General features: G+C 34.6%; 1 protein-coding gene across 2 annotated transcripts in view; it reads left to right on the top strand.

Moving 5' to 3' along the window:
• The first annotated feature begins 854 nt into the window (after positions 1–854).
• Positions 855–14,240, top strand: part of LOC124424652 (protein-L-histidine N-pros-methyltransferase) — a 33,295-nt gene continuing 19,909 nt past the window's right edge. The window contains exon 1 of one of the 2 annotated variants that reach the window (XM_046964023.1): positions 855–1,609. In XM_046964023.1, coding sequence (XP_046819979.1) covers positions 1,292–1,609 — 318 coding nt within the window. In that variant the 5' untranslated portion in view covers positions 855–1,291. The remainder of the gene's footprint in view (positions 1,610–14,240) is intronic. The other variant, XM_046964022.1, reaches the window with a different exon arrangement.

Raw genomic sequence — 14,240 nt, 5'->3', positions numbered from 1 at the left:
TGTCATTTTTTAATGATAAAGAAAAAAAAGAAAGAGAGAAAAAAAAAAAGAACAAACAAACAAAAAAGAAAGAAAATAAGGGATCAAGATATATAAAATGGCACGATCGATTTCTCGGTAAGAATGTACACTTTTATTTTAACCGCATTAAATAAAGGATCACAGGTCGAGATACCGGTAAAAGAAACGAGAAATATAATTCTACTATAACGGACAAGTTCAATCACCTTCGCGCACGCTCGCGAAGAAGATTTAAAGAACGATTCTTGTCTCGTAGAAATTATAAAGTCAGCTCGCTTCTGCCATCCTGTAATCGCTATCGCGCATTCCAACAAATTCTAACTACAACGTCGACGTGTTCCGCGATTCACCTCGACGCGTTCTTTAACCTCTACCTATCGCGTCATCTCTCTTTCATTCCCATTCACCTCTTTTATTTCATAGTTACGCAGTTTCATTAACTCTTTCTATCTCGTACACGTACACATTTTCCTCTTTTTATTTCCCTCCTTCTCCTCTCTCTCTCTCTCTCGCATTCTATCTCGATCTATCTATATTTATCTCTCTACTGACAATGTTAACAATCGAAATAAATCAAGAATATGCATACGAATGAAAATATTATTATATTAATCGTTACAACGATGACATATAAAGATTGATAATAAATACCATACGATAAATGTCCGTAATAATTTTCTATGCAACAATTTTAAATATTCGCGCTTATAACAAACGTACGAATTCATAATCGAATCATAGATTTTCTACTTTATCGACAACATTGATAAATTCAAAGGATATTACGTGAGTTTCTTGAAAATCTCGATAGGTAGCATTGTATGCGTCCACCAACATGGCCACGTGCTAACGAGGGACGTGTTTACGCGAACGAATGTTGAAGAAGGAAAGAGAAAGAGAGAGAGAGAGAGAGAAAGGGAGAGAGTGAGTGAGTGAGTGAGTGAGTGAGAAAGAGAACGGTGAGGAAAAGAGAGAAGAAGAGGTTGAAAGATAGGCGTCGCCGTCGTACTTATTTTTCAAACGTGTGTATATAACGTATCGTTTTTCGTGACTGGTTCTCGTGTTCCTCGTCGCGACAACGACGACGACGACGACGACGACAACGACGACGACGACGACGACAACAACGACAACAACAACAACAGCAATAACAACAACAACAATAACAATAATAACAGAAAGAAAAATGTTCTCATATCATTCTTGATCGACCTTTAGAAATCGACTACTTTTAACTACGTTGTTACTGGCGTTGCTGTTTCTCGCGGTGATGGACATGGCGGGTATCGACGTACATCGTGTCCCCAAATGCACCTGCGAGGATAAAAATAAGGAAAATGTATTTGAACAAGTGGAATCGACGAGACGTCGTTTAGATACTCGCACGAGTTCATCAACAGTAATAACAACGACGATTCCGACGCCGACACCGACGATGACGACGATGACGACGATGACTACGACGACGACGACGACGACGACGACGACGACGGTATCGAGAAATTATCGTCCACGTGGAAGTTTGGCTAGAGTTCTCTACGATAAACAAAGAGCCGACGAAAGATTAGAAGCATATGACAAAAGACAGGTAGGTTAGCCCGTGTAATATATCTCTTCTCTTTGATAATTATCACGAACAAAAAATGTTAGGTTATGATTCGTTATAACTTAAGCTAAGACAGAGTCATCTGTTTCCTCGTACTTTATCAGCGCGTCGCTCAATGTGAAACACCACTGTGACTCTAAAGCGCCTGCGTGTTTCACGTTTCCCGCCGCCTGAGGTCACGTCTGTCCTTCCAGGAACGTAACTATCAATGTTCGGTACCTTTGACTCATTCCTCACCTCCTCCCCCGCACTTCATCCATCGGTCCCATCCTCTTCCCTTTGTTGTTCTTTTTTCTTGCGTTTTGTTTGTTTTTTTCTTTTTTTCTTTTCTTTTTTTCCTCATTCGAAACTCGCACTTTTTCCATCGTTATTGTTATATCGTTAAAAAAAATTATTGATTATTAATTTCTAACGATTGTATTATTCAACGATGATTAAAATATTTTAAATAACAAAAGTTTTTATTATATACGTATTATACGTATGTATAAAAGAAAAACAATTTTATTTCGGATAATAACAATCGTCGTATGGGTTTAAATGAAATGAAATGAAATGAAAAAAAAAAAAAAAAAAAAATTATTGAAAAGTATGAAAAAATGCAATCTTTGATTAAATCGATTCAAATTATCAATCTTATCATTCTCTATGATTCCTGTACGATCATTCTAGATATAAACGGTCAATGCAAACAAGGCTATAGAGTATATGTATTCGCGTTTATCCTATACATACACACACACACACCACCACACACATATGTATATATCTGTTTATTAATACGAGTGGCGTATTACGAACGCTATCACTATATATGAACGCTATATTTATATTCTTTCGAATCCAAAAGTCCACAAAGAGAGAAATCATTTATCTCCGCCGACGAATACAATACTTTTTTAATTATGAAGCTATGAAAATATGAAGAAGAGAGACAGAGAGGGTGGGAGGAGGGGGGTAGGGTGAAAAGGAAAAAGAAAGAAAAAAAAAAAAATTCTTCCTCGAAAGATTATTTAAAGGGATAAAATTTCTCTATACATACGTACGTATATTTTGATCGTAATTTTGTTTTGCTTTTCTTTTCTTTTCCTTTTGTTTTTCTTCTTTCTTTCTTTTTTTTTTTTTTTAATTTTTTAATTTTTTTTTCCAAGAATTTTAACGAAGGTCTCTCGATCCTCTCCCCCCCCCTTTTTTCTTTTTTTCTTCTATAAAGAAACGAGCTCTCTTTGAAATCCGACACACACACACACACACACACATATATATAGACATATATGCACACACTTTTTTACCAAACAGTAGATAATTGTTGTTGAAGAGGGTGGGTCGAGAGGAGAGGTATAAGAAGGTGGAGGAAGAGGAGGAGGAGGAGGAGGAGGAGAAGGGAAATGCGAGATCCGTGTCGAGGTAGGTAAAGGAAAGAGAGGAGATAGTAATAATTAGTACAATTACCGCACAAGGCCGACCACCAACTCTATCCTCGCTTTTCTGAGACGATCCTGCTCGAGAGTCAAGACCGTGCTCGGTAATTATGGGATAATTACGTCCTCGATATTCCTGAAACATCTTCGAAAACGCCTGGAGCGAAGTCTCGGACTCCGGAGTCTGGCTCCGCGTGAACCAAAACCTGGATCTCCGACCTATTTATAATTGTAAAGTCTTTCCCGAAACTTTTGGTTATTCTAATTTATTCGGTAGAAAAAAAAAAAGGAAAAAAAGAAAGAAAAAAAAAAGAGCGGAAAAAAAAGAAGAGGAAGAATAACGAATATTTGATAAGAACAAATATAATTCTTTAATGTATACGATTTTCATGTATACGATTCATCGATGTCAATCGATTATTTATATATCATTTAATTAACAATGATCTTGATCGAATAAGATTTTTAAAAAATCTCTCCTCTCTCCCTCTCTCTTTCTCTCTCTTGCTTTCGTGCATAACTTCGTTACGTAGTTAAAAAAAAAAAAAAAAAAAAAAAAAAAGAATTATTAAACTTTTTTTCCTCGACACTGAAATTATTCGACGCGCGCGTTTACACGATCGTACGAAAGAATTAATTGATTTTTATATCGATCAACGAATTTCCTTGATCGAATCTATTAAATAAAATTCTCTCTTTAATCTGTATTATAATATCGTTATATATTAAAAACTATTAAATTTATTTTAAAATATAAAAATATTCACGATGCTTATAATTGAAAATAATTTATTAGAGAACTACGAATTTATATATATTTAATAATATCGTTGAAGATTCAGTTCTTCTCGAACGATGTTAACTCGGCTACGATCAGATTAAGACTGAGGAACGATAAACAAAATAAAGTCGTAATAACAATGAAATCTAAACACAGCGATCACCTTTATTACGCGACAATCCTCGTGTACGAACGTAAACGTTTTAAATCATCAAATTTTCTCAACAAAGAAATAATCAATATTAGAAATAATATTCGTAATAATCGTATCAATCTTTATTTTATCAAAGACATCGTTACAAATTTACATCAATTTATTCCAAACGTGTCTCTCTGCGATATCGGAGAAAATTATTGAACAATCGTTGATTACAAATTTAATTTAAAAAAACAAAAAAAAAAATTACTCGTTGATTATTAATATAAGGTGGGGAGGGGGGGGGAAAGAAGAAAAAAAGAAAAAGAAGAAGGAAAAAAAATAGGACGTCGCAACGTTACGATAATGATATAATAATGAATAAAAAAAAAAAAAAAAAGAAAAAAAAACGAGTTAAGGACCATCAAGAGAGAGATTAATCAATTTCAAGGCAAACGGAATTAATTCATTCTTTCTTGTTGTCGTTTTTCTTTTTCTTTTTCTTTCTTTCTTTTTTTCATTTATTTATTTATTTATTTATTTATTTTTTTTTTTTTTTGTTCTTCTTTTCTTCATTCTCATCTATATCGAACTAAATCGACATTATCGACAAATAATCTGAAAGAAAGTAAATAGATAGTTTCGTTCTTTCTTAATGGAGTAGAGAAAACGGGATCATTATCATCGTGAAGAAGGTTTTTAAAACTCAACAAAACTACGTAAGGATTTTTCACAATTTTTACGTGTTCGATCGTATAACGAAAGAAAAGACGTACGATGACCAGAAGAAGAAGAGATGGCACTGTATATAGATATATACACGTGTGTCTGTGTGTGTGTGTGTGTGTGTGTGTACATCTCTCTCTTTCTCTCTGTCTCTCTCTTTCTGTGACGATAGCAACGTCGACGAATAGATGGAAACTTATTAGAAACTTTTGCTTGGAGAAAGAAGAAGAGGAAAAGTTTTCTCAAAAGTGTATGTGTGTGTGTGTGTGTGTGTGTGCGTGTGTGTGTGGCATCGTTCGAAAAGAAGAGAAAGAAGAAGAGGACGAGGAGGAGAAGGAGGAGGATAGAGTGTCGTATCGATCGTAGAGATCCAAGGATCGATCGATCGATCGAGATACGTTCGTAGAACTCCCACCTTCCTCCTCATCCTCCATACTCTTCATACCCTCCACATGATCCTCCTGATCCTCTCCTCTCCTCTCCTCTCTTCTCCTGTCCTCTCCTCTCCTCTCTTTCTTCTTCTTACCTACCCACCCATTCACTCTTCTCTTTCTCTTTCTCTTCCTCCGGCAAGTCGAGCATGGAAAAACAATAACCCTCTTTATCTCCAACGTTACGAGAAGGCACTTTCGACGGAGGCGCGTAAATCGATTCGAAAGGTCGGCCGCGTCGCGTGGGCGTCACTGAGCGGATTCTCGCGGCTCTGAGACGGTTTTCATAGGGAGAGAGGTGTGAGAAGAAGAACGGGCGAAAGTTGGTGGTTGAAGAAAGAAGGTAGTAAGGAAGGAAGGGAAAAAAAATTTTAAATTCGTGAGAAGGTTTGAGCTTGGAGGGTTTCTACGTTGAAATCGACGCTGCTCTTCTTCGTCGTCGTTGTCGTCGTTGTCGTCGTCGTCGTCGTTGTCGTCGTCGTCGTCGTTGTCGTCGTCGTCGTCGTCGTCGTCGTCGTTCTCCTCCTCTTCGTCCTCCTCATCCTTCATCTCCTCCTTTTTTTCCTTTTCTCTTCCTTTTGCTCACACACATACACTCTCTCTCTCTCTCTCTCTCTCTCTCTCTTTATCTCATCCCTCGAAGAATCTTCGGCGCGGTCGTAGTTTCTTTTTTTCTCTCTCTCTCTCTCTCTCTCTCTTTCTCTCCCTTCCTTCCAAAGGCCATACCAAGACCCTTCTGAATCCTATGTCTAATATCCCTAAGCAAGGAACTCGCGCGAGGAACGAAAGGAACTTTACTCGAAAGGCGCCTCTGTTTTAAGCTTTTAAAAATGGCGAGACGAGCCAAGGAGGACCCACGTCAGCTCCTTCCTACCGTACTATCATTCTGTATGAGAGAAAGAGAGAGAGAGAGAGAGAGAGGGAGAGAGAGAAAGGGAGGGAAAGAGAATGAGAGAGTGAGAGAGTGAGAGGTGCTTCGGATGCGGCACAGGGCGCTGCTTTGAAATATTAAGTGACTGATGGATGAGACTCCTGAGGGGAAAGCACCATCTCTTATTTTTACTCGTCTATGCTTTTTCGGTTTCTTCTCTTTTTTTCTCTCTCTCCTTTCTCCTCTCTCTCTCTCTCTCTCTCTCTCTCTCTCTTTCTCTTTCTCTCTCTCTCTCTATCTCTATCTTTCTCTTTTTCACTCTCACTAGTTCCAACTTTATAAATATTTTCACTCTTAACTCTCCAGTTATCTAGAAACTTGGGCGTACTTAATTAATTAATTTCTCATCAGATTTTTCTACCCTCCTAAAATCTTCCAAAATAAAATATATCCCGAGTTGATGGTAGGAAAAAAAACATATATATATATATATATGTATATATATATTAGAGGGAAAAGTAAAAAAGGAAAAATGAAGGAGGAAAGAAAAAAGGAAAATTAAAAGCAACCGAGTTGATAGAAGGAAATATATTCAGGCGTTACGTTACTCTACAGAATTTTTTTCCTCGTCTATTTTTTACGAATAATGTCTGCTTGTACGTCTTGATTGGGGATAGAAAAAAAAAAAAAAAGAAAAAGAAGAAAAAAAAAAAGAAAGAAAAAAATAGAAAAAATGAAAAAATAAATCCATCGATAATACTTGAAAAAAGTGGGAGGAAGGGGAAAGGAATAGATCATCTCGCAATATCCTTGTTGATCGTTGAACGATGATCGTCATGTCGAAGATAGATCGCGTTTATACGATAAACACGTTCCTATAATCACAGTCGACACGCATGGCAGGCGCTAAATGACAATGTAAATAATGTCGTTCGACGATATTCATTAACTTGCCCGTGTAGAACGTCGATGGAAATAACCATAATCGTGATCTGTGCAAAATAGAGAGAGAGAGAGAGAGAGATAGAGAGAGATAAAAATTCAAGGAAGATGGCGGCGTAGAAGAATCATTTTATACGCCTTCGTTGAATTTATAGCTAAAGAACAAAATAAAAAAGGAGAAGGTACTTCTTATTGACGCTTCCTCGTCTAAGAAATTTCAAAAAATAAATCTTTCGAAGACTGATATTTCAATGATGTGTGTGTGTGTGTGTCCAAAGGGGATCTTTCTTTTATCGATCCATATGATCTGACTAAATCTTTCGATGCTTTACGTACGCATACAGAAGACCGGTTACATCTCTGCCGAAAAACCATGATTCCAACGTGGACAGGAGCGTGCCTTCGAACTCGCTTACGATTTGTATTTATGTCTTTATTCTTACGAGGGATACCGGTTTTTAAGAGAGAGAGAGAGAGAAAATTGGGGGAAGAAGGAAGAGAATGAAGTATCTCTCTCTCTCTCTCTCTCTCTCTCTCTCTCTCTCTCTCTCTCTCTCTCTCTCTCTCTCTTGTATTATTTACTTTTCCTCGGTTTAAATATTTCTCATTATTCCTTTTTTTTTCTTTCTTGATTTCTTTTTTTTTCCAAGATCACACCACCGCGATTTTTTTTAATAAAAATTCGATCATTTTTATTTACTTCTCTTAAAATTTTTTTTGTTTTGTTTTCTTTTTTCTCAAGGTCACATGCAATTTTTTCCAATAAAAATTCAATCATTTTTATTTATTATTTATATACAACATTGATCGTATTATACCAATTAAAAAAAAAACATATATATGTATCGTATAATATGATCATTTTTTGTTTCATACGATTCATTCATAAAATGTTATATATTTATGAAGTAAAAGAATTTGTTATTTTTAAAGTATAATTCAATCAATGTTCATGCAGGATAATTAGTATAGACGAGTTTGTCTCAAGGAATAGATATTGTATGAGGAAAAAGAAGAAAAAGAAAAAGAATCTCGCGATGTAAGCAAAAGTATGATAGAGAAAGATAAAAATTGAAAACGTGCTATGGCTCTCTTCTGACACACGCTTTGTAATTTGCAAGTTATTTCGCACGGTTCTATACATATCGGATAACGTAGCCTCGAGGTGAACGAGGATCGTTATCGACTCTCTCTCTCTCTCTCTCTCTCTCTCCTTCTCTCTTTCTCTCTCTTTCTCTCTCTTTCTCTTTCGAAATATACCTTGGAGCTATAGCGTAAGTCTAGAAACAGAGAAAGAGAGAGAGAGAGAGAGAGAAGTAGAGAGTTTAGAGACTTTAGAGACAGGTAGATAAGGAGATAGATGTAGATATGAAAGAACGGATAGATACCTAGTAGATACGCTAATCTCGTTTTATCTCGAGTCTCGGGACCTTTGACCCCATTTGCCTTTTCTTGTGGAATTAAATTTATAGAAACTGAAAAAAGATTGACACGAAAAAGAAAAGAAAAAGAAAATCTCACCGACACATTCACGGCAGGCAATAATTTCCTTTTCTTTTTTTCTTTTTTTTTCTTTTTTTTTCTTTTCTTTTCTTTTTTTTTCCTCTTCTTTCTTTTTTTATAATTTATTACAATTAATCTTCTTTACAATTAATTACAAGAAATTTCAATTATATCAACAGTTAACAATAAAAACCGGCCTAATTCATACGAATAATAATTGTCATGATCACGTTTGTCATTTTGACGGGTAGTTGAGCAAAACAAAAAAAAGAAACAAAAAACAAAAAAAAAAAAAAAGAAAGAAAGAAAAAAAACGACGAGAAAGGTTTTATTTATTTATCGGAAAAAAAATAAAAAATTTGTACAATTTAATAAATACCGATGTTGCTCTAATAAACTATATATAATTTAATAAAAGTATTAAAAGAAAAAAAAAAAAAAAAAGAAAAAAAAAACAGAAAAAAAAGAAAAGAAAAAAAAAAGAAAAAATCCGTAACTTTTGAACGGGGATCAATTAGTTCGAATTATTAAATAGATAGATATAGATCAAAAGTGAATAAGTGTAATTGATAAAAGTATATCTACGGTTAAGACAAAAAGGTAAAGTGCAAAAGGAAATGTTCGCACGTGTTTTCACGCACGATCGGTCAGCTGGCTCGCGCACCACCAACATGAAGAAAAGGAAGAAGAAGAAGAAGAAGAAGAAGAAGAAAAAAGAAGTAAAAGGAGAAAGACGAGATTAAAGTAAGAGAAAAGCATAAGTAGGAAAACTCGAGGAAGTGTAAGGACTATGGTATATTTTATCGTTGAAACCTAGGAGAATTCTTCGATAATGAGCAACCGGCCAATGGACGAAAAAAGATGAATTCTTTCTCTCTCTCTCTCTCTCTCTCTCTCTTTATCGAACGTTATCTCGCGTTATCCTCATCTTTCTTTTGCGTTATCCTTTCTTTCGGTAGAAAGGAGAGTGATATTCTAGGCGCGAGGTACCTCGTTAGCCGATATCGTCGATCTCGTCGATGAAAAGTTTTCTCACTCTCTCACGGTTAGTTACACCTCCGACGCTTTTTCCAATCAGCCCTTTTTACCGCCCCAAGACTTCTTCTTCCTTCTTCCTTCTTCTTCGTTTCTTTTCCTTCATTTTTCTTTCTTCTTCTTCTTCTTCTTCTTCTTTGTTTTTCTTCATCTTCATTCGTTCTTCTTCTTTCTTCACCGTTCGTTCTTCTTCGTTTTTCTTCTTTTTCGTTCTTCCTCTTCCTCTTCTTCTTCTTCTTCTTCTTCTGTTTTCTTCTTCGTTTTCCTTTTTCTTCTTTCTTCATCGTTCATTCTCCTTCTTCTTTCTTCTTCGTTCTTCTTCCTCGTTTTTCTTCTTCTTTTTTCTTCTTCGTTCTTCTTCTTCTTTTTTCTTCTTCGTTTTCCTTCTTCTTCTTTCGTCTTCTTCTTCTTCTTCTTCTTCTTCTTCTTTCTTCTTCCTCGTTCGTATTTGCCTCTTACGAGAGAGTGCATCCCATGTTGGTTTGACGCGAGAAAAAGCCCCTCGAGATAAGCAGCAGAGCTACGTTTTATACGAGATTTCGAGACAAAGGGGAAACGCTTCGAGGGTGCGACCAAGACGAACACCAATATCACCACCGTCACCATTACCATCGCCATCGCCATCACCATCACCATCCTCTCTTACTCCTTCGCCGATGGTGGGATTGATTTTTTAAAAGGGAACTTCTCTTCCTCCTCCTCCTCCCCCTCTTCTTTTTCTTCTTCTTCTTCTTCTTCCATCAACGCGAATATTTTTTCTTTTTTCTCATTGAATTATAATATTTTTCTTTTTCTTTTTTTCTAACAGCGTTAATTTTGTATTAATTTATTTTTCTTTTCTTCTTTTTTTTTTTCTTTTCTTTTCTTTTCTTTTTTCTTTTGCGATTAGAATGCAGCTTTGTAAATTATTTAAATCGAGATGTACTAGATGAAGGGATAATATTTTCCAAGAAAAAGAAAAAGAAGAAAAATTAAACAAGAGAGACGTAAGCGAGTGACTTAAAAAAATTATCTGGACACGCGTGCACTATTACGTATCGATAATTAATTTAATAACTTGCGTAATAAAATGTTCATAAGGAAAAGAAAAAAAAAAGAAAACAGAGAAAAAAATGAATGAATTAATTAAAAAGAAAATTTATGGAACGAGACATGCGCATTTAATGTATGAATGTCTGACTTAAAAATTACACGACACGTCATACGAATTAATATTATTAATGGCCATCATAACTCCATAATGAGAAAAAAAGAAAAAAAAAAAAAGAAAAGAAAAAAGAAGAGGAAAAAAAAAGAAAAAAATTATGCAATCAATTAGAAATAATTCGTGCATATTCGTAATATATATATATATATATATATATATATATATATATATATATATATATATCTTTTATCAAAAGAATTTTATTAATGAAATTAATCAAATTGTCAAGTATGTTGAAATGATTCGATCCTCTCGTTTCAAAGCGAGATGTCGAATCCCATTTCCTATCCTTTTGCCAATGCTATCTATCGTCGTTTCACGCTCGGCACCACCCGCAGCAATAGCATAATGGCCACAGGAAGAAGAGAATGTGCTTGACTCGCGATCCTACACGGCTTTGGAATCCGAAGAGCTCCACGTACGTACGACCGGCCAAACATCCCCAGTATTCCTCGCGAAAAGCATAAACTGCCTTTGGAGGTCATTCTTTATCGCTTACACTTTACACCGAGTTTACACGTATTTCTTTATCGAAAACAACAGGCATAGAAAGAAAAGAAGAAGGTCTATGAGTGATCGTACGTATTGTACATACTTTTTTCTGTTTTTCTTTTTTTTTTTTTTTTTTTTTTTTATTTATTTATTTATTTATTTGTTTTCTTTATTTATGTATTTATATATATATAACTTTGATCATAATTTATTTCACGTATTCTTGAAATAGGCCGAAAATTAAAGTATTACACTTTTAAAAATTATTACATTATATAATCGAAGATTGTTATTTCTATCAAATTATGAATAATGCGAATTCAAAAAAAAAAAAAAAAAAAAAAGAAGAAGAAAGCAACGCAAAGAAATGTGTACGATATATGTTAAAAAATTTAATTCTATCGATACAAAAAATATATCACTGTGATAGTCATTGTTATATTAATATAAATTGCGTGTTAAAATTAAGGGCTAATCGTTGATGATAAAAAAAAAAAAAAAAAAAAAAAAAAAAATAAAATGAAAGAAAAAGAAAAGAATAGAAAATAAAATAAAATAAAATGCGATTAAATTAGAGTTAGAATGCGTATCAATAGGCATACAAACAGAGAGAATGAAAATGAAATAATGATTTATTTCGTGTCGTGTCGAAGACATTCGAACATATGTAATCTACGATCGATTATGTATGTATGTACATACATACATACATACATACATACATACATACATACATACATACATACATACATACATACATACATACATACATACATACATACATACATACATATATATATACCTATATTAAAAAGAAGGAACAAAGCACCACGTAGGACTTATAGCCCTATAGGATGATTTAATATTCGAGCGAGTCTCCTCGCGTTTTCTCCACACGACGTGTAGGGACCGGAACCCTCTCTCGTTTCTTTCGTCCGCATCCAAGATGAGATGCGTTTGAAATGTTAGAAACCCTAACGAACTCGTTATTCATGAAACGTGCTCTTGATCCACCGAAACGTAACTATTCGCAACGCGGCAAGAACTCGTCCGATCTCGGGATAAAAGTCGATCGTTCGTCCTCCTCCTCCTCCTCCTTCTCCCCCTCCTTCTCCTCGTCCACCTCCTCCTTCTCTTCCTTCTCTTTCTTCTCTTTCTCTTTCTCCTACTCTTTCGTTCCTTACGACTGGTTTCGCGCTCCTTAGATGGCAATGATTCTTTCTATCTGTTGACTTTTTCAATTCTACTGTAGCATAATTATTTTACATCGAACACGATAAGACAGATAGATAGATAGATAGAAAGAGAGAGAGAGAGAGAGAGAGAGAGAGAGAGAGGAGAGTTTTTTTATATTCGAAAAAAAAGAAATAAGAAAAAGAGAAAAATTTTACTCTTTGATAAATATCTATTAAATCTCGTTTATAAGGTGTTACTTTCGAAATAATAATAATAAAGAAAGAAAAAAAAAAAAATATTTCTTTTTCAACGTCATATTAATTAAAATAAATCCAAAAATATCGAAATCCCTTTTTTTTTTTTCTTTTTTTTTTTTTCTTCTTTTTTTTTTACCTTATCTTTTCGATGTAAGAAAAACACGCACATAAGCAAGTTTTTTTCAATTTATCTATCGATCTATGATAATTCTTTCTCTCTCTCTCTCTCTCTCTCTCTCTCTCTCTTTCTTTTTCTTTCTATTAAATACAATTTTATATCTAAATATGTTATTTTAAAAGGAAAAAACAAAAAAAAAAAAAAAATGATTAAAATTATAATACACAAATGCGATCGACATTAAGAACCAAACTCGATTATATTTTATTTTATATACTTTTTTTCTTTTTTCTTTTTTCTTTTTTTTTTTCTTCCATTTTTTTTGCAAATGTTAAAATATCTCAACGATAAAGACGATTTAAAAAAAAAAAAAAAAAAAAGAAAAAAAAAAAATAAAAAAAAATAAAAATATTGTTATTGCATGGAAGAAGAAATTTATCGTATCGGTGAGAAGTTCTGCTTCTGTCGTGAGATTTAAGCGAGAAGCAACGTAAAGATCGGTAGTCATTTGAAGCGAAGTCGTCGGAGTCGCCGGTGAGAGACGTTGATTTAGATGGCTGTGATTTCCGAGTTGGCTACTCGTCCTACGAGAGTGCGAGAGGATCGACGAGAGGACTATATATATATATACATATATGTAGTTACCTATATATATATATATATATATATATATATATATATATATATATATATATATATATATATATAGGTATATGTGAGCACTATAAGGAGGAAGGTGCGTAAAGACGTCGAGGTTGTCTCTCTCGCTTCCTCTTCCTACGAGACGATTTCTCCCCTCCTCCTTCTCTCTCCCTTCACCCTTTCTCTCTCTCTCTCTCACTCTCTCTCTTTCTCTCTTTCTTTCTCTCTCTCTCTTCTTCTTCTCTTTCTTTTGCTACTCAGCGCCACGGAAAGTTGCCACTAATGACAGAAAGAGGAATGCTGTCCGGCAGCGCGCGACCACGTCGGTAGCCATTTGTAATTCTCCGTGAGAGAAGAAGCGAGAGAGAGAGAAAGAGAATAGAAAGAGAAAGAGAGAGAGAGGAATGAGTGGAAAAAAAAAATGGCGAAAACATCGAATCAAGGTGCGACGACGATGGAGGAAGACGACCTGGACAGGTTGGAATTAGCGACACGTTGCCGCTCGTAATTAAAATCGCTTGGGGTTGCCCTTGGGAGATCTTTTTATCGTTTGGGCTATTACCTTCGATCGCGCGATCGGATGAAAGAATGAGAGTCTCTCCTCGCTAGTTTCCACGCAATCAAGTATTTTCATTGTCAAATCAAATTAGTGAGTATCAAGATGTTAACTGTTAATCAATTTTTATATTCGCCGTACGAATATAAACATTACGATCCAACGATTTGATCTTATAATAATAATAATAATAATAATAATAATAATAATAATAATAATAATAATAAAGATGATGATGACGATAATGATGATGATGATGATAATAATAATGATTATAAATAATTAAATAAATAAATAAAGTAGATAGAGAGAGAGAAAG

Source organism: Vespa crabro, chromosome 6, assembly GCF_910589235.1.
Source record: "Vespa crabro chromosome 6, iyVesCrab1.2, whole genome shotgun sequence".
NCBI lineage: Eukaryota > Metazoa > Arthropoda > Insecta > Hymenoptera > Vespidae > Vespa > Vespa crabro.
Note: the sequence above shows the minus strand (reverse complement) of the source record. Positions and strands in the feature narration are given on the sequence as shown.